Genomic DNA, 19,296 nt, shown 5'->3' with positions numbered 1-19,296 from the left:
ATGTTTTGTTTGATAAAATTCATATTTATCCAAATATGAGTTTACATTGGCACGTTACATTCACTAGTTCCAAAAACATCCAGTCATTTTGCATAACCACATCATTCAACAGAAATACTCATCATAAATGTAGATGATAATACAAGTTATAGATACATCTCCTTAATGCAACCGCTGTGTCTGATTTTTTTTTTAAATTACGGGATAAGCCAGTCATGCAATAATCTGAGACGGCGCTCAGAATAATTTGTCACAATAGCCGGCATGTTGACGTCAACATAAACAAGAAATTACATTATAAATATCCCCTTACCTTTGATGATCTACATCAGAAAGCACTCCAGGAATCCTCGTAAATCACAATAAATGTTTGTTTTGTTCAAAAATGTCCATTATTTATGTCCAAATACCTTATTTTGTTAGCACGTTTGGTATACATATCCAAATGCTCATTCTGGTTAGCGTTATATCAGACAAAAACTTCAAAAAGTTATATTACCGGTCGAAGAAACATTTCAAACTAAGTACAGAATCAATCGTTAGGATGTTTTTAACATAGCTTCAATAAAGTTCCAACCAGAGTACTCCTTCTTGTCTTCGTGAGCAATGGAACGCAAGTGACTACCATGAGGAGTAAGTATGATCAGAAAATGGCTGACTGACTGCCAGACACCTGACTGATTCTGCTATCATTCACTCCCACAATACCATAGAAGTCTCATTATAATTTCTATTGATGGTTGATCTCTAGTGGAACCCCTAGGCAGTGCAACATCGTTAATATCTCAAGGGGATTTCATTGGGGACTCTAGTGAATACATACAAAGCTCAGATTTCTCACTTCCTGTTTTTATTTCAACTCAGGATTTTGCCTGCCATATGAGTTATGTTATACTCACAGATATCATTCAAACAGTTTTAGAAGCTTTAGAGTTTTCAATCCAATACTAATAATAATATGCATATATTAGCAACAGACTGAGGAGCAGTATTTTTTAAAAAGGTCCAAGCGTCTTCGACAGAGCTGTTTCTATACCATTTTAAAGAGGCCAGATCATGAAGGAAGGCTTGCTCATTAAAAATTTTAGCAAGTGTCTATGACAAATCAGGACAGGTCGTTTCACTGAGCAGCCATTACGAACACAGGCTGTAAAACAGTGATCACTATGGTCATTACTGTAAACACCAGACTGATACCTACCAGGATATTTTTTTTAGGATAACATGAAGAAGAGTTGCATTTTCTGGGTGTTCGGAGTCATACCTTGTGCGATTGGTAATAATCTGAGAAATATTTAGGGAGTCCCATTGCTTTAGGACTTGGTCAGGTGGTTTAAGCATGTCCCAGTTTAGGTCACCTAGAGGGACAAATTCAGACTTAGTGTAAGGGGCCAGGAGAGTCAACAAAGAGCTGTTTGAAAGTTTAATACTTAAAACCAGCAAATCAAATTGTTTGGGGACATACTTGGTGGAGACAACAAGGGCAATGAGGGTGATCCTTGGTAAAGATTGCCACTCCCCCACCTTTGGAAGATATGTCTTGCCGAAAAAAGGTTATAACCAGAAAGGTTAACATCAATAGTCAAAACACTCTTCCTTAACCATATTTCAGTAATGATCAACACATGTGGATTGGAGCTGTGAACCCTCACCCATTTTAGATAATAAGCTTCTAGTGTTAACATGCAGAAAACCCAGACTTTGTACGAGAGCAGAAATCAGTGAAGCAGATATCAGAGCACATGTCAGAATTGCGGTTAGCAACACTAGATTGGCCATGGTGTACATGCACATTTCCAGATATCATCAACAGTAATACAATCAAGGCACGGCATAGGACAGGGAGAGCTCTGCAGTGCTGATTTATGACATCTGAATGTGCATCAGATGGCAACAAGATCATATTGTAGAGCAATTTCATCAGTTACCATGGGGGAGAGGTGGTTAGAAAGGGATGGTAGGCCAAAAGGTAACCAATAGAGAGTCAGTCCCGAGTGTGAGAACAAACATAGTCTGACAACCGGCGCAGACGGTGAACAGGTCCCCAGATAGAATCCAAGCAGCAGTGCAGCAGGCAACAGGAGTAGGTGTCACACCCACTTGGGAGAAGCTCAAAGGCTTCGACACCTCTCTCGCTTCACACGTCAGTGCTAAAGCAAGAACCCTTGGGATTTACTATTTAGTTCCCATATGCTCTACAGTACATAGGAGAGGTTATACGGAAACACCTGTTTCCCAATATGTATGACATATGTCACGCAGCGAGAGTTGAATAGGGATGAATGGATTCGGTTCAGTCAGTTTAGTCAGTCATCCTAATGAGCCCTCCCTAGCTAGCTAGTTTATCCTTGTGGCTAAAAACCTCAACTCTATATATATTTGTTTTACAAACATGTTGTAATGCTGTATTTGTAAACATTTTTTGTGAAAATCACTACAATAAATGTGCTTGAGATGTCACCCTGACCTGATATTGCCTACTCTATCTAGCTACTTCTCTCTCGTTACTGCAGGACAGCAGTCAATAAGCTGGTGCAAACTCTCCCTATTGAGCAGTAGACTGTATCACTGTGACATCCAGATTCTTACTACCAATATTCCAAGTTATTTCTTGTGTAGGCTGCTATCCTACTCTAAACATAATCAGTGGGATGGAACAAACTGGCCAAGTTAGCTACCGCTAGCGACATGTGAGGCAACTGCTGCCCAGTGGGAAGCATCAGTGGGAAGCACCTCGATACAACACCGTTGCACTGGTCATTCTTCCCGGCATGTCTTTACGTTAGATAATTGGCATGTCATGGTGACAACCAGATGGTGACCAATCCTACAAGTTATTTCAACCTTACCCATCAAAATTAACATCACTTTCTTTTACAAGTTTTACCCAGCTCCATGCTGCTTTTGATGCCAGCTAGCCAGCTATAAACTAGTTGGCTGAGAAGGGCTCATCAAGACGACTGACTGACCTCACTGAACTGAATCCATTCGTCTCCACTCGACTCTCAGCTGCCCGACATACTTCATTAATTTGGGCACCGGGCATGTCCATATAGCCTCTCCCATATACTGTAGCTGCCAACAGGCACAGTGGTCTTACAGCTCCAAGGGTAAGAGCAAACAAACGCTTCTGAAGTGAGCATGACTGCTGATGACATTTCCACACACAACTCAAAGGCAAGTCACACAGAGACAATGAGAGAAGGCTTTCTCCACATAGATATGAGCAAAGACATTTTTCCTATTGAATCTTCACTGCGGTTTGATATTCTCTCATATGATTGTATTATATGATTGTCAATGCTTGCTTGTTCTTTTGAAAGTCTCAAAGAAAAGTGTAATCTCAAAGACTGTTTTCTCAGCAGCAGCGAAAGGTTAAGCCACAATGTAATTCATCATGCGACAGTGAAATCAAATCAAATCAAATGTATTTTATATAGCCCTTCTTACATCAGCTGATATCTCAAAGTGCTGTACAGAAACCCAGCCTAAAACCCCAAACAGCAAGCAATGCAGGTGTAGAAGCACGGTGGCTAGGAAAACCTCCCTAGAAAGGCCAAAACCTAGGAAGAAACCTAGAGAGGAACCAGGCTATGAGGGGTGGCCAGTCCTCTTCTAGCTGTGCCGGGTGGAGATTATAACAAAACATGGTCAAGATGTTCAAATGTTCATAAATGACCAGCATGGTCAAATAATAATAATCACAGTAGTTGTCGAGGGTGCAACAAATCAGCACCTCAGGAGTAAATGTCAGTTGGCTTTTCATAGCCGATCATTAAGAGTATCTCAACCTCTCCTGCCATCTCTAGAGAGTTGAAAACAGCAGGTCTGGGACAGCTAGCACGTCCGGTGAACAGGTCAGGGTTCCATAGCTGCAGGCAGAACAGTTGAAACTGGAGCAGCAGCACGGCCAGGTGGACTAGTGGATAGCAAGGAGTCATCATGCCAGGTAGTCCTGAGGCATGGTCCTAGGGCTCAGGTCCTCAGAGAGAGAGAAAGAAAGAAAGAGAAAGTGAGAATTAGAGAGAGCATACTTAAATTCACACAGGACACCAGATAAGACAGGAGAAGTACTCCAGATATAACAGACTGACCCTAGCCCCCAACACATAAATTACTGCAGCATAAATACTAAGGCTGAGACAGGAGGGGTCAGGAGACACTGTGGCCCCATTTGATGATACCCCCAGACAGGGCCAAACAGGCAGGATATAACCCCACCCACTTTGCCAAAGCACAGCTCCCACACCACTAGAGGGATATCTTCAACCACCAACTTACCATCCTGAGACAAGGCTGAGTATAGCCCACAAAGATCTCTGCCACGGCACAACCCAAGGGGGGCACCAACCCAGACAGGAAGATCACATCAGTGACTCAACCCACTCAAGTGACGCACCCCTCCTAGGGACGGCATGGAAGAGCACCAGTAAGCCAGTGACTCAACCCCTGTAATAGGGTTAGAGGCAGAGAATCCCAGGGGAGAGAGGGGAACAGGCCAGGCAGAGACAGCAAGGGCGGTTCGTTGCTCCAGAGCCTTTCCATTTACCTTCACACTCCTGGGCTAGACTACACTCAATCATATGACCTACTGAAGAGATGAGTCTTCAGTAAAGACTTCAAGGTTGAGAGTCTGTGTCTCTCACATGGGTCGGCAGACCATTCCATAATAATGGAGCTCTATAGGAGAAAGCCCTGCCTCCAGCTGTTTGCTTACAAATTCTAGGGACAATTAGGAGGCCTGCGTCTTGTGACCATAGCGTACATGTAGGTATGTACGGCAGGACCAAATCGGAAAGATAGGTAGGAGCAAGGCTTTGTAGGTTAGCAGCAAAACCTTGAAATCAGCCCTTGCCTTAACAGGAAGCCAGTGTAGGGAGGCTAGCACTGGAGTAATATGATAAAATTTGTTGGTTCTAGTCAGGATTCTAGCATCCGTGTTTAGAACTAACTGAAGTTTATTTAGTGCTTTATCCGGGTAGCCGGAAAGTAGAGCATTGCAGTAGTCTAACCTAGAAGTAACAAAAGCATGGATAAATTTTTCTGTATAATTTTTTGACAGAAAGTCTCTGATTTTTGCAATGTTACGTAGATGGAAAAAAGCTGTCCTTGAAACAGTCTTGATATGTTCGTCAAAAGAGAGATCAGGATCCAGTGTAACGCCGAGGTCCTTCACAGTTTTATTTGAGACGACGGTACAACCATCAAAAATAATTATCAGATTCAACAGAAGATCTCTTTGTTTCTTGGGACCTAGAAGAAGCGTCTCTGTTTTGTCCGAGTTTAAAAGTAGAACGTTGGCAGCCATCCACTTCCTTATGTCTGAAACACAGGCTTCTAGCGAGGGTAATTTTTGGGCTTCACCATGTTTCATTGAAATGTACAGCTGTGTGTCATCCGCATAGCAGTGAATGTTAACATTATGTTTTCGAATGACATCCCCAAGAGGTAAAATATAGAGTGAAAACAATAGTGGTCCTAAAATGGAACCTTGAGGAAGACTGAAGTTTACAGTTGATTTGTCAGAGGACACAAAGACAAACTGATATCTTTCCGACAGATAATATCTAAACCATGCCAGAACTTGTCCGTGTAGACCAATTTGGGTTTCCAATCTCTCCAAAAGAATGTGGTGATCAATGGTATCAAAAGCAGCACTAAGGTCTAGGAGCACGAGGACAGATGCAGTGCCTCGGTCTGACTCCATTAACTTGTTGACGCTACCCATCCCGGTAGCGGGATAATTGTCATCAGCAACCGCTGAATAGCATAGCGCCACAGTCAAATAATATTACTAAAAATGTCATATTCATGAAATCACAAGTGCAATATAGGAAAACACAGTTTAGCCTTTTGTTAATCCACCTGTCGTCTCAGATTTTGAAATTATGCTTTACAGCGAAAGCAATCCAATGGTTTGTGTAAGTTTATCGATAACAAAACATAACATTATGTACACTAAGCATTAAGTAGCTAGGTCACGAAAATCAGAAAAGCAATCAAAAAAATAATTTACCTTTGATGATCTTCGGATGTTTTCACTCACGAGACTCCCAGTTACACAACAAATGATCCTTTTGTTCCATAAAGATTATTTTTATACCCAAAATACCGACGTTTGTTTGTCGCATTATGTTCAGAAATCCTCAAGAAAGAGAGGTCACGACAACGTAGACGTATATTCCAAATAATATCCATAATGTCCACAGAAACATGTCAAACGTTTTTTATAATCAATCCTCATGTTGTTTTAAAAATATATATTCGATAATATATCAACCGAGTGTGTAGGTTTTTCAATAACAGCGGGAGGAACAATGGCAGCTTTACTCAATTGCGCAAAACTCACTCTGAGAGCCCCCAACTATCCACTTACGCAATGTGATCCTTCACGCTCATTTTTCAAAATAAAAGCCTGAAACGATCTGGTGGATATCCCTTTAAATGGAGGATAGGCATGCGTGGGAACAGAGAGGTTTCAAAATAAGAGGCACTTCTTGATTGGATTTTCCACAGGATTTCGCCTGCAATATCAGTTCTGTTATACTCATAGACAATATTTTTACAGTTTTGGAAACTTTAGAGTGTTTTCTATCCTAAGCTGACAATTATATGCATATTCTAATTTCTGGGGCTGAGAAATAGGCAGTTTCAAATGCGTATGTTTTTTAGCCAAAAATGAAAATACTGCCCCCTACAGGCAAAAGGTTCAAAGGTAATTAACCACCTTCACAAGTGCAGTCTCAGTGCTATGATGGGGTCTAAAACCAGACTGAAGCGTTTCGTACACATTGTTTTTCTTCAGGAAGGCAGTGAGTTGCTGCGGAACAGATTTTTCTACAATTTTTCAGAGGAATGGAAGATTCGATATAGGTCAACAGTTTTTTATATTTTCTGGGTCAAGGTTTGGCTTTTTCAAGAGAGGCTTTATTACTTCCACTTTTAGTGAGTTTGGTACACATCCAGTGGATAGAGAGCCGTTTATTATGTTCAACATAGGAGGGCCCAGCACAGGAAGCAGCTCTTTCAGTAGTTTAGTTGGAATAGGGTCCAGTATGCAGCTTGAAGGTTTAGAGGCCATGATTATTTTCGTCATTGTGTCAAAGGATATAGTACTAAAACACTTGAGTGTCTCTCTTGATCCTAGGTCCTGGCAGAGTTGTGCAGACTCAGGACAACTGAGCTTTGGAGTAGTACACAGATTTAAAGAGTTGTCCGTAATTTGCTTTCTAATGATCATGATCTTTTCCTCAAAGAAGTTCATGAATTTCTTACTGCTGAAGTGAAAGCCATCCTCTCTTGGGGAATGCTGCTTTTTAGTTAGCTTTGCGACAGTATCAAAAAGAAATTTCAGATTGTTCTTATTTTCCTCAATTAAGTTGGAAAAATAGGATGATCGAGCAGCAGTGAGGGCTCTTCGATATTGCACGGTACTGTCTTTCCAAACTTGTCGGAAGACTTCCAGTTTGGTGTGGCGCCATTTCCGTTCCAATTTTCTGGAAGCTTGCTTCAGAGCACGGGTATTTTCTGTATACCAGGGAGCTAGTATATTATTACAATTGTTTTTTGTTTTTAGGGGTGCAACTGCATCTAGGGTATTGCGCAAGGTTAAATTTAGTTCCTCGGTTAGGTGGTTAACTGATTTTTGTCCTCTGACGTCCTTGGGTAAGCAGAGGGAGTCTGGAAGGGCATCAAGGAATCTTTGGGTTGTCTGAGAATTTGTAGCACAACTTTTTATGTTCCTTGGTTAGGGTCTGAGCAGATTATTTGTTGTGATTGCAAAAGTAATAAAATGGTGGTCCGATAGTCCAGGATTACGAGGAAACACATTACGATCCACCACATTTATTCCATTGGACAAAACTAGTTCCAGAGTATGACTGTGACAGTGAGTAGGTCCGGAGACATGTTGGACAAAACCCACTGAGTCGATGATGGCTCCGAATGTCTTTTGGAGTAGATCTGTAGACTTCTCCATGTGAATATTAAAATCACCAAAAATGTGAATATTATCTGCTATGACTACAAGGTCCGATAGGAATTCTGGGAACTCAGTGAGGAATGCTGTATATTGCCCAGGAGGCCTGTAAACAGTAGCTATAAAACATGCTTGAGTAGGCTGCATAGATTTCATGACTAGAAGCTCAAAAGACGAAAACGTCCGTTTTTTTTTGTAAATTGAAATTTGCTATTGTAAATGTTAGCAACAACCTCCGCCTTTGCGGGATGCACTATTGTAACCAGGAGGTGAAGCCTCATTTAACACAGTAAATTCATCAGGCTTAAGCCATGTTTCAGTCAGGCCAATCCATCAAGATTATGATCAGTGATTAGTTCATTGACTATAACTGCTTTTGAAGTGAGGGATCTAACATTAAGTAGCCCTATTTTGAGATGTGAGGTATCACGATCTCTTTCAATAATGGCAGGAATGGAGGAGGTCTTTATTCTAGTGAGATTGTTTAGTTTTGCCCAACCTAGGTCGAGGCACAGACACGGTCTCAATGGGGATAGCTGAGCTGACTACACTAAGCTGGCAGGCTGGCTAACAGCTAGGATGGAGTCCGTCACTCCTCAACAGGCCAGGCTTGGTCCTGTTTGTGGGTGAGTCCCAGAAAGAGGGCTAATTATTTACAAATTCTATCTTTTGGGAGGGGGAGAAAACAGTTTTCAACCAGCAATTGAATTGTGTGTGACTGCTGTAGAGCTCATCACTTCCCCCTAACTGGGAGGGTGCCAGAGACAATTACTCGATGCCGACACATCTTTCTTGCTGGTTTACAGGCTGAAGCTATGTTGCGCTTGGTGACCTCTGACTGTTTCATTCTAAAATGTTTTAGCTATGTTGGTGCCGACGTGGATAACAATATCTCTATACTCTCTACACTCGCCAGTTTTAGCTTTAGCCAGCACCATCTTCAGATTAGCCTTAACGTCGGTAGCCCTGCCCCCTGGTAAACAGTGTATGATCGCTGGATGATTCGTTTTAAGTCTAATACTAATGTAATGGTAATGGAGTCGCCAATGACTAGGGTTTTCAATTTGTCAGAGCTAATGGTGGGAAGCTTCGGCGTCTCAGAACTCGTAACGGGAGGAGTAGAGACCAGAGAAGACTCGGATGAATGAGCGACACCAGGTTGAGCATTCCTAGAGCATTTCCCTCCAGAGGCCATGAGAAAGTTGCCCGGCTGCGGGGACCGTGTGTCACGCCTTAGTTATCTTTGTTTTCTTTATTATTTTGGTTAGGTCAGGGTGTGATGAGGGTGGTATGTGTGTTTTTGTCTTGTCTAGGGTTTTTTGTATATCTATGGGGTTTTGGTATTGTCTAGGTAAATGTAGGTTTCTGGTGGCCTGAATTGGTTCCCAATCAGAGACAGCTGTTTATCGTTGTCTCTGATTGGGGATCCTATTTAGGTTGCCATTTTTCCATTTTGGTTTGGTGGGTTATTGTCTATGTGTAGTTGCACGTCAGCACTTGTGTTTATAGCGTCACGTTCGTTTTGTTCGTTTGTTTAGTGTTCTTCGTGTAAATAAAGAAGAATATTCTTATCACGCTGCCCCTTGGTCTCGTCGTTATGATGAACGCGACACCGTGCGAGGGGATTTGTACCAACGTTACTATCTGTACTTACTGGTGGCACAGACGCTGTTTCATCCTTTCCTACACTGAAATTACCCTTGCCTAATGATTGAGTCTGAAGCTGGGCTTGCAGCACAGCTATCCTCGCCGTAAGGCGATCGTTCTCCTATATATTATGAATACAGCGACTGCAATTAGAAGGCATCATGTTAATGTTACTACTTAGCTTTGGCTGTTGGAAGTCCTGACGAACCATGTCCAGATAAAGCGTCCAGAGTGAAAAAGTTGAATGAAAAAAAAGTTGAGTGTGGGGAAAAAACTAAAAATATAAACGTAATTAAAAAGTAAAAAACGTAAAGTTGTCTGGTAGCTAAGTAAGGTTGGCAACAAAATGCACAGCAACACTTAAACAAGTCTGCAAGTTGTGACCTGAAATGACGGAAAAACAGTGTGGATTCTATCAGTATTTACCGACTTCAGGTACCTTTTGTAGTTACCAGAACTTAAATATATTTATCTCGGTAGAAACTTTGTCATGGTGTTACTTGTGTTATTATTGCTTACAGAGGTGTCATGCCCTTCCAAGGTGCACCACTTAGGAAAGATATGCTAGGCAGGACATTAGATATTGTAGTGTGTGCAAACTGTGCCGTCAGTGGAGGAGGAGAGAAAGTGTTGAGTGACACACAGCTGTTGATTTGATTTTAGCTGCCGATGCTTGGCAGGACTCACAGAAAGTAAGTTTGTAAATTAATTAAATCAAGCTATGTAGCCTATTGATGCCTTCTTGATGAAAAATTATTATAAAGTGTTTTGTTGTTTCTATATAATACTAGCCACCTAGCAATTATTTAGCTAGCCAGCTAAATAGGTTCCCAATCGCCTAGCCTCATAACTAGCTACCAAGCCATTTTAGGCTATTAATCAAGTTAAAGTATTTTGTCTAACTATCTTAGCTGGCATACTTGCGGGCAAAGTTGCTAGACTTTAGAGAATACCAAAATGTGCTTTAATTCTTAGGTTATGATACTATATACCAGACATAAAAGTTTGTAAAAAACAAACTAGAGTCAAAGTCCTCGTCCCCACTGAAATCTAATTATCATAAGAAAAAAATCACCATAAAAATCTGTACATTTTAGCTAGAGATATCAGTTATTTTCCTCAATCCACAGCATCCGCTGATGTCTCACTTCCGCATCTGCTGTGCATGGTGACAGAGCTAGAGCTCTTCTCACAAAATCGTCTGTAGTGTCCGAACTGTTTTGTCCCCTCTATGGAAAGATGAGACTCTCGCGAACACGATGGTATTCTCCATGTTGCTCTTACGACCCCCACAAGCTTCTTAGAACTCGTCTGAATTCAGTACAACTGATCTGCCAACTTCTGTCTATAGCGTCCAAACAGTTTTGGCTGTACGCTAATATGACCCCTCTGTGGAAACGTGAGACTCTCACAAACACGTACATGCCCACAGGCCTCACAAGACTCTGAAAAATGAAGAAAGAAAGAACTGAAAAATGTTATGGAAGTACTGTTCAGTGCCAAAAATAAGGGATTAAATACAACAACAACAAACAATACAAAACAATTATTACAAATGTTTCCTGATCTTTCTTATATCTCTAGGACAGACACTTCAGAACAGATTTTGTTTTGATTTGTTTGTGGGACTATCAGTTCCATGTAGTGAATTTGTTATCCAATGCATTTGTATGGTCTAATACCAGTAAGGCCACACATTTTTTAAATCAAATAAATGTTTTATATTTTGGGGGGATACTTCAAGGGGTCTTAAAATTAAAAATCAAATAGCTAAATGATCCCACATTGACAAATGCTAATTCTCTGGAGAAAAAAATGAATGGGTGCATGTTGTCCCTGACTGCTTGTTATCATACATGTAAGCCTTGGCATGAGAATTTTCATCCAATGTTGAATCTCTCTCTCCACCTCACCTTCTTTTCCCTCTCGCCCTCCCCTCTCCTTCTCTTCCTTCCTTCCTTCCTTCATTCCTTTCTCTCCCTCCCACCCTCTCTCTTTCTTTCTGATAGGCTCCAATTATTCATTGTGCTCAGAAGACCATTCTGCTGCAGTAGCCGTTTTCTGACTCCTTGACAACCAACAATAACTATCCTACGTCTGTCTGCTGAAGGATATACTTGCTCATTAAACAAACAACACCTGCCCTGGGGTGTTGCTTCTGTTGAACCCCAAAATCCACCCTGTGGATGGTTGACAACATTTCTTATTGAGTCTTTCGCAGTTCATTTTCACCCAAAAAATGTGTATCGTAATGATGAGACTGAACTGTTCCCCCATGTGGAGTGTGGTTAGCCTTTTGACTTTGTTGCTATTACCACTTTGGGAGATGGGCTGCTCTGGCCTGAGCTTTAACTCAGTGCCCCTGCCGCCGGTCGGGACATACCAAAGAAGCTGCGAAGGAGGGGCACACCACAGGCAGAGGCGCAGTTGGGTGTGGAATCAGTTCTTCGTGCTGGAGGAGTACACAGGGGACGAGCCACTCTACGTGGGCAAGGTAAGAATTTCTCTCTCATCTGGGTTCTCTCTCAGCTGTGCATTTATACAGGGAACCGGTGGATGTGTGACTGTTCTAATATGGACACCATACAGGTGGATTCGGTGAAGGGGAGAAAAGATGCTGAGTACAAGATGATCAAAAAGTCTTGACCCAACTATGACTTGAGTTAATACTACTTGTGTTATCCAATACTTATTTACCTGTTTATGCATTTGTTAAAGATGTGAGTTCACAGGAAGGATTTAGGAGAAACAGAGAACATTTTGCGTTTCAGAGAGTCTCGGGGTCTCAGGTCTCCTCCCATCTCCATTAGATGCTCTTGTGTAGACAATAGACAAACAGTGTGCTGTGTGTTATTAGTTTATTTTTCTTGTTTATATTGAATACATTATTTAAACATTCACAGTGTAGTTTGGAAAAAGTTTGTGAACCCCTAGGCTAATTACTTTTCCAAAAAGCTAATTGGAGTCAGGAGTCAGCTAACCTGGAGTCCAATCAATGAGACGAGATTGAAGATGGTGGTTAGAGCTGCCCTGCCCTATAAAATACACTCACAAAATTTGAGTTTGCTATTCACAAGAAGCATTAGTTCTCAGAAGACCTAATATTAAGGATTGTTGACTTGCAAAAAGCTGGAAAGGGTTACAAAAATATCTCTAAAAGCCTTGATGTTCATCAGTCCACGGTAAGACAAATTGTCTATAAATGGAGAAAGTTCAGCACTGATGCTTCTCCCTAGGAGTGGCCGTCCTGCAAAGATGACTGCAAGAGCACAGCGCAGAATGCTCAATGAGGTTAAGAAGAATCCCAGAGTGTCAGCTAAAGATTTACAGAAATCTCTGGAACATGCTAACATCTCTGTTGACGAATCTACGATACGTAAAACAAGAATGGTGTTCATGGGAGGAAACCACGGAAGAAGCCACTGCTGTCCAAAAAAAACATTGCTGCACATCTGAAGTTTGCAAAAGAGCACCTGGATGTTCCACAGCGCTTCTGGAAAAATATTCTGTGTACAGACAAACACTAAAGTTGAGTTGTTTGGATGGAACAAACAACACTATGTGTGGAGAAAAAAAGGCACAGCACACCTACATCAAAACCTTATCCCACCTGTAAAGTATGGTGGAGGGAGCATCATGGTTTGGGGCTGCGTAAGGGCCTGGACAGCTTGCTATCATCAACGGAAAAATGAATTCCCAAGTTTATCAAGACATTTTGCAGGGGAATGAATGTATAGCTATTTGTCCGCCAATTGAAGCTCAACAGAAGTTGGGTGATGCAACAGGACAATGACCCAAAACACAGGAGTAAATCAACATCAGTCCTAACCTCAACCCGATTTAAAATACTGTGGCATGACCTCGAGAACGGTTCACACCACATGTTCTAAGAATATTGCTGAACTGAAACATTTTTGTAAAGATGAATGGTCCAAAATTCCTCCTGACTGTTGTGCAGGTCTGATCCTCAACTACAGAAAACATTTGGTTGAGTTTATTGCTGCCAACCAGTTATTAAATCCAAGGGTTCACATACTTTTCCACCCTACACTGAATGTTTACATGGTGTGTTCAATAAAGACATGACATAATAGAATTGTTTGTGTTATTAGTTTAAGTAGACTGTGTTTGTCTATTGTTGTGACTTAGATGAAGATCAGATCAAATTTTATGATCAAATTATGCAGAAACCCAGGTAATTCCAAAGGGTTCACATAGTTTTTCTTGCCACTGTATGTGATTATGGCAGCTAAACCAAATGGCTGGATTGGGTACACATATCCACAAGGAAAAGGAAGCTCTGGCTGTGTCATGCCCTGATCTGTTTCACCTGTCCTTGTGCTTGTCTCCACCCCCTCCAAGTGTCACCCACTTGTCCTCTGGGTATTTATACCTGTGTTTTCTGTCTGTGCCAATTCGTCTTGTTTGCTTAAGCCTACCAGTGGTTTGTCTCAGCTCATTTTTCCCCAGTCGCTCTTTCTCGTCCTCCTGGTTTTTGACCCTTGCCTGTCCTGACCAGGTACCTGCTCGCCTGACCACTCTGCCTGTCCCCGACCTGAGCCGGCCTGCCATCCTGTACCTTTGTTCCACCTCTGGATTACCGAACTCTGCCTGACCTGACCCTGTGCTTGCCTGTCGTCCTGTAACTTGGCCTCTACTCTGGATTATCGACCCCTGCCTAACTTAACCTGTCGTTTGCCCGCCCCTGTTACAATAAACATTGGTACTTCACACAGTCTGCACTTGGGTCTTACCTTGATTCCTGATAGATTGTTGGGCAATACAAGGGGAAGAAAGTAATTCAAACACCCAACTAACACTGTATGTGGAAATTAAACTGAAATTATACTGTAACAACACTAGTCGATAGGCACCTTACGATTGGAATAGGGGTTAGGGTGTTCCTCTTTGGGCCTGGTGATTTGGGTTGCGGACTACTAGTGAACTCATGCTACTGCCTCCGTTAATTAAAATACTACAAGAGATACTATTGTTGAATGGCACTGAGTTGGCAAAACAGAGACATTGGAAAACTACATACTGTACAGCAACAGGGAGGTCTGGATGGCACAGGCATAAGATTATTTGAATCCCTTAATCAACCCTACCATAGTCTACAGTAAATGAAGACATAGTAAAGGTACTTAAGCAGTGACATTTTCTTATGACTCAATTTATCTCGTTTACGATCTGAAAGAAAAGCCGAATAGCAATTGTATCAAAGAGGCCTCTTGAACGCGAGGGTGTACATCCTCTCATTTGATACTCGACCCAGTCAAATAATCGCTGACAGTTCATTGCGATCGAAAGCTTCCTTTATCTTTCAAATGCTTTCAGTATTTAAACAGATCTTGTATGTAGATGGCAGGGGCATACTGTGACGGCCCTGAATTTTTCTGAACCGTCTCAGTGCTTCTCCTTCCAATAGGGCGCTTCCCCTTCAATTCCCAATTAAATAGTGCTTCTCCTTCCAATAGGGCCCTTTTCCCAGTAATTCCCAATTAAATAGCCAGCATCAGCTGCGCAAAAGTGGGGTTGTGATGGAGACGTGAATGAGGACGTGTTCATCCCTCAGTTCCGAAGCTTCTCTATCCCGTTTGTTTTGTTGCCTTTAAACGTGTGTTTTGTAGCCTAATAGAGTTTACCCAGGATCGGATCCACTCTTTGCGACAACCTTTTTGTATACGGTATTTAATTTGTTTTGATGTGATGTATACTGTGATGATTTATGTAGTTAGTTGTAGTTGAGAACTTAGTAAGAGTTGATACGCTTTATAGTTGTGTGGTAAAACAATTGTTATATTGATTGTATGATTTGATACTGGGTGTACGCTACACTTGTAGGAACGGACAAACACTGCGTGACTAAGGTCACTTGAGTTCCCTGAACTCCTTTACCGGGCTGGACTCTTACCGGGCTGGACTTTTAGGCCCGAGGTACAGGACATTTCTGGAGGAACCAGAACTCATTGTGTTATATTATTATATGTGTGTGTAATCATGTATGTTGGTAATACAACCCACGCAAAATAATATAGTTGTTTTTTAAGTTCTTTCCAATGTTTTAAGGGTTAATGAAAAGTGTATTTCCATCCTGACTTTTACACAAGTCCTTTTGTACTGGTGTAGACTTGACTGATCAGATGGGACTCATTCCCATCTGTCTGGACCTCTGACAGTCTCTACGGGTGTGCCACAGGGTTCAATTTTCGGGCCGACTCTCTTTTCTGTATACATCAATAATGTTGCTCTTGCTGCTGGTGATTCTCTGATCCACCTCTACGCAGACGACACCATTCTGTATACTTCTGGCACCTCCTTGGACACTGTGTTAACTAACCTCCAGACGAGCTTCAATGCCATACAACTCTCCTTCCGTGGCCTCCAACTGCTCTTAAACGCAAGTAAAACTAAATGCATGCTTTTCAATCGATCACTGCCCGCACCTGCTCGCCCGTCCAGCATCACTACTCAGGACGGTTCTGACTTAGAATACGTGGACAACTACAAATACCTGGGTGTCTGGTTAGACTGTAAACTCTCCTTCCAGACTCACATTAAGCAGCTCCAATCCAAAATTACATCTAGAATCGGCTTCCTATATCACAACAAAGCATCCTTCACTCATGCTGCCAAACATACCATCGTAAAACTGACCATCCTACCGATCCTCGACTTCGGTGATGTCATCTATAAAATAGCCTCCAACACTCTACTCAACAAACTGGATGCAGTCTATCACAGTGCCATCCGTTTTGTCACCAAAGCCCCATACACTACCCGCCATTGCGACCTGTACGCTCTCGTTGGTTGGCCCTCGCTTCATACTCGTCGCCAAACCCACTGTCTACAGGTTATCTACAAGTCTCTTCTAGGTAAAGCCCCGCCTTATCTCAGCTCACTGGTCACCATAGCAGCACCCACTTGTAGCACGCGCTCCAGCAGGTATCTCTCACTGGTCACCCCCAAAGCCAATTCCTCCTTTGGTCATCTTTCCTTCCAGTTCTCTGCTGCCCATGACTGGAACGAATTGCAAAAATCTTTAAAGCTGGAGACTCACATCTCCCTCACTAGCTTTAAGCACCAGCTGTCAGAGCAGTTTACAGATCACTGCACCTGTACTTAGTCTATCTGTAAACAGCCCATCTATCTACCTACGTCATCCCCATACTGGTATTTAATTATTTATTTTGCTCCTTTGCACCCCAGTATCTCTACCTGCACATTCATCTTCTGCCGATCTACCATTCCAGTGTTTATTTGCTACATTGTAATTACATCGCCAACATGGCCTATTTATTTCCTTAACTTACCTCATTTGCACTCACTGTATATAGACTTTTTGTTTTCTTTTGTTCTACTGTATTATTGACTGTATATTTTGTTTATTCCATGTGTAACTCTGTTGTTGTATGTGTCGAATTGCTACGCTTTATCTTGGCCAGGTCGCAGTTGCAAATGAGAACTTGTTCTCACCAACCTACCTGGTTAAATAAAGGTGAAATAAATAAAAAAATCAAACCAAAAGGAGAAACTAATGTTTTCTCTGGTAGGCACAACCTACCTGGCACCCCTATAAATAATAACCTCAAGTCAAAACTGTTACAATACAGCGATGAACACGTCTCTTTCGCTTGAGAATCCAAGATGTTGTTGGAACGCGTGTCTCTCATGAGGGCGAATCTTCCGAGTGTTGCCTTACACGTAAATTAATTTTGAGCATGCGGACAAGTGGGAGGACACCACCACAAAGCCATGAACGTAACCATTTGTGAGTCCTTAGTCTTATCGGCACATATTAGCAGTGGTGGAAAAAGTACTAAATTGTCATACTTAAGAAAAAGTAAAGATACTTTCATAGAAAATGAAGGCACACATCTGTCTATATAAGGTCCCACAGTTGACAGTGCATGACAGAGCAAAAACTAAGCCATGGGGTCAAAGGAATTGTCCATAGAGCTCCGAGATAGGATTGTGTTGAGGCACAGATCTGGGGAAGGGTACCATCATTCTTTAATGGAAGAACCAAGACTCTTCCTAGAGCTGGCCGCTCATCCAAACTGAGCAATCGGGGAGAAGGGCCTTTGTCGGGGAGGTGACCAAGAATCCGATGGTCATTCTGACAGAGCTCCAGAGTTCCTCTGTGGAGATGGGATAACCTTCCAGAAGGAAAACCATCTCTGCAGCACTTCACCATTCAGGTCTTTATGTTAGACTGGCCAGACGGAAGCCACTCCTCAGTAAAAGGCACATGATAGCCCACTTGTAGTTTGCCAAAAGGCACCTAAACGACTCTCAGACCATGAGAAACAAGATTCTCTGGTCTGATGAAACCAATATTAAACACTTTGGCCTAAATGCCAAGCATCAGGTCTGGAGGAAACCAGGCACCGCTCATCACCCGGCCAATACCATCCTTACGGTGAAGCATGGTGGTGGCAGCATCATGCTTTGGGGATGTTTTTCAGGGACTGGGAGACTCATCAGGATCGAGGAAAGATGAACGGAGCAAAGTACAGAGAGATCCTTGATGAAAACCTGCCCCAGAGCACTCAGGACCTCAGACTGGGGTGAAGGTTCACCATCCAATAGGTCATCAACTCTAAGCACACAGCCAAGACAAACCAAAAGTGGCTTTGGGGCAAGTCTCAATGTCCTTGAGTGATCAAGCCAGAGCCCGAACTTGAACCAGATCGAACATCTCTGGAGAGACCGGAAAATAGTTGTGCAGCGACTCTCCCCATCCAACCTTACAGAGCTTGAGAGGATCTGCAGAGGAAGGGCATAAACTCCCCAAATACAGGTGTGCCAAGCTTGTAGTGTCAAACCCAGGAAGACTTAAGGCTGTAATCACTGCCAAAGGTGCTTCAACAAAGTACTGAGTAAAGAGTTTGAATACTTATGTAACTGTGATATTATAGTTATTTTTTATATATAAATGTGCAAAAATTTCGAAACCAGTTTTTGCTTTGGGGTATTGTGTGTGTATATTGATGAGGGGAAAAAACAATTTAGCAATTTTAGAATAAAAATATCCAAAACTTGGAACATCCCACAGAGGACCATTAAATCCATTATTAAAAACTGGAAAGAACTCAGTGAGGAACGCTGTATATGGCCCAGGAGGCCTGTAAACAGTAGCTATAAAAAGTGATTGAGTAGGCTGCACAGATTTCATGACTAGAAGCTCAAAAGACAAAAACTTTTTTTTTTATAAATTGAATTTTGCTATCGTAAATGTTAGCAACACCCCCGCATTTGCATGTTGTTTTAGCTAATCCAAGTTTATCTTTTTAAAAGGCTAATTGATCATTAGAAAACCCTTTTTCAATTATGTTAGCACAGCGGAAAACTGTTTATATTGATTAAAGAAGCAATAAAACTGCCCTTGTTTAGACTAGTTGAGTATCTGGAGCATCAGCATTTGTGAGTTTGATTACAGGCTCAAAATGGACAGAAACAAAGAACTTTCTTTTCAAACTCATCAGTCTATTTTTGTTCTGAGAAATGATGGCTATTCCATGTGAGAAATTGCCAAGAATCTGAAGATCTCATATGTACTACTCTCTTCACAGAATAGAGCAAATTTGCTCAAACCAGATTAGAAAGAGGAGGGGGAGACCCCAGTGCACAACTGAGCAAGAGGACATGTACATTAGTGTCTAGTTTGA

The 19,296-nt window shown here is 41.9% G+C and overlaps 1 protein-coding gene and 1 long non-coding RNA gene across 3 annotated transcripts in view; both read left to right on the top strand.

Moving 5' to 3' along the window:
• LOC110529117 (uncharacterized) overlaps positions 1–19,296 on the top strand; it is a 307,966-nt gene that overhangs the window by 94,590 nt on the left and 194,080 nt on the right. The gene's annotated exons all lie outside the window — the stretch shown is intronic.
• The window catches only part of LOC110529987 (cadherin-7-like), a 165,810-nt gene that overhangs the window by 25,183 nt on the left and 121,331 nt on the right, over positions 1–19,296 (top strand). Inside the window, exon 2 of the mRNA XM_021612703.3 lies at positions 11,635–12,119. Coding sequence (XP_021468378.3) covers positions 11,865–12,119 — 255 coding nt within the window. The 5' untranslated portion in view covers positions 11,635–11,864. The remainder of the gene's footprint in view (positions 1–11,634; positions 12,120–19,296) is intronic.

Source organism: Oncorhynchus mykiss, chromosome 8, assembly GCF_057628025.1.
Source record: "Oncorhynchus mykiss isolate SJ-2025 chromosome 8, ASM5762802v1, whole genome shotgun sequence".
NCBI lineage: Eukaryota > Metazoa > Chordata > Actinopteri > Salmoniformes > Salmonidae > Oncorhynchus > Oncorhynchus mykiss.
This window is presented reverse-complemented; position numbering and strand designations above follow the sequence as displayed.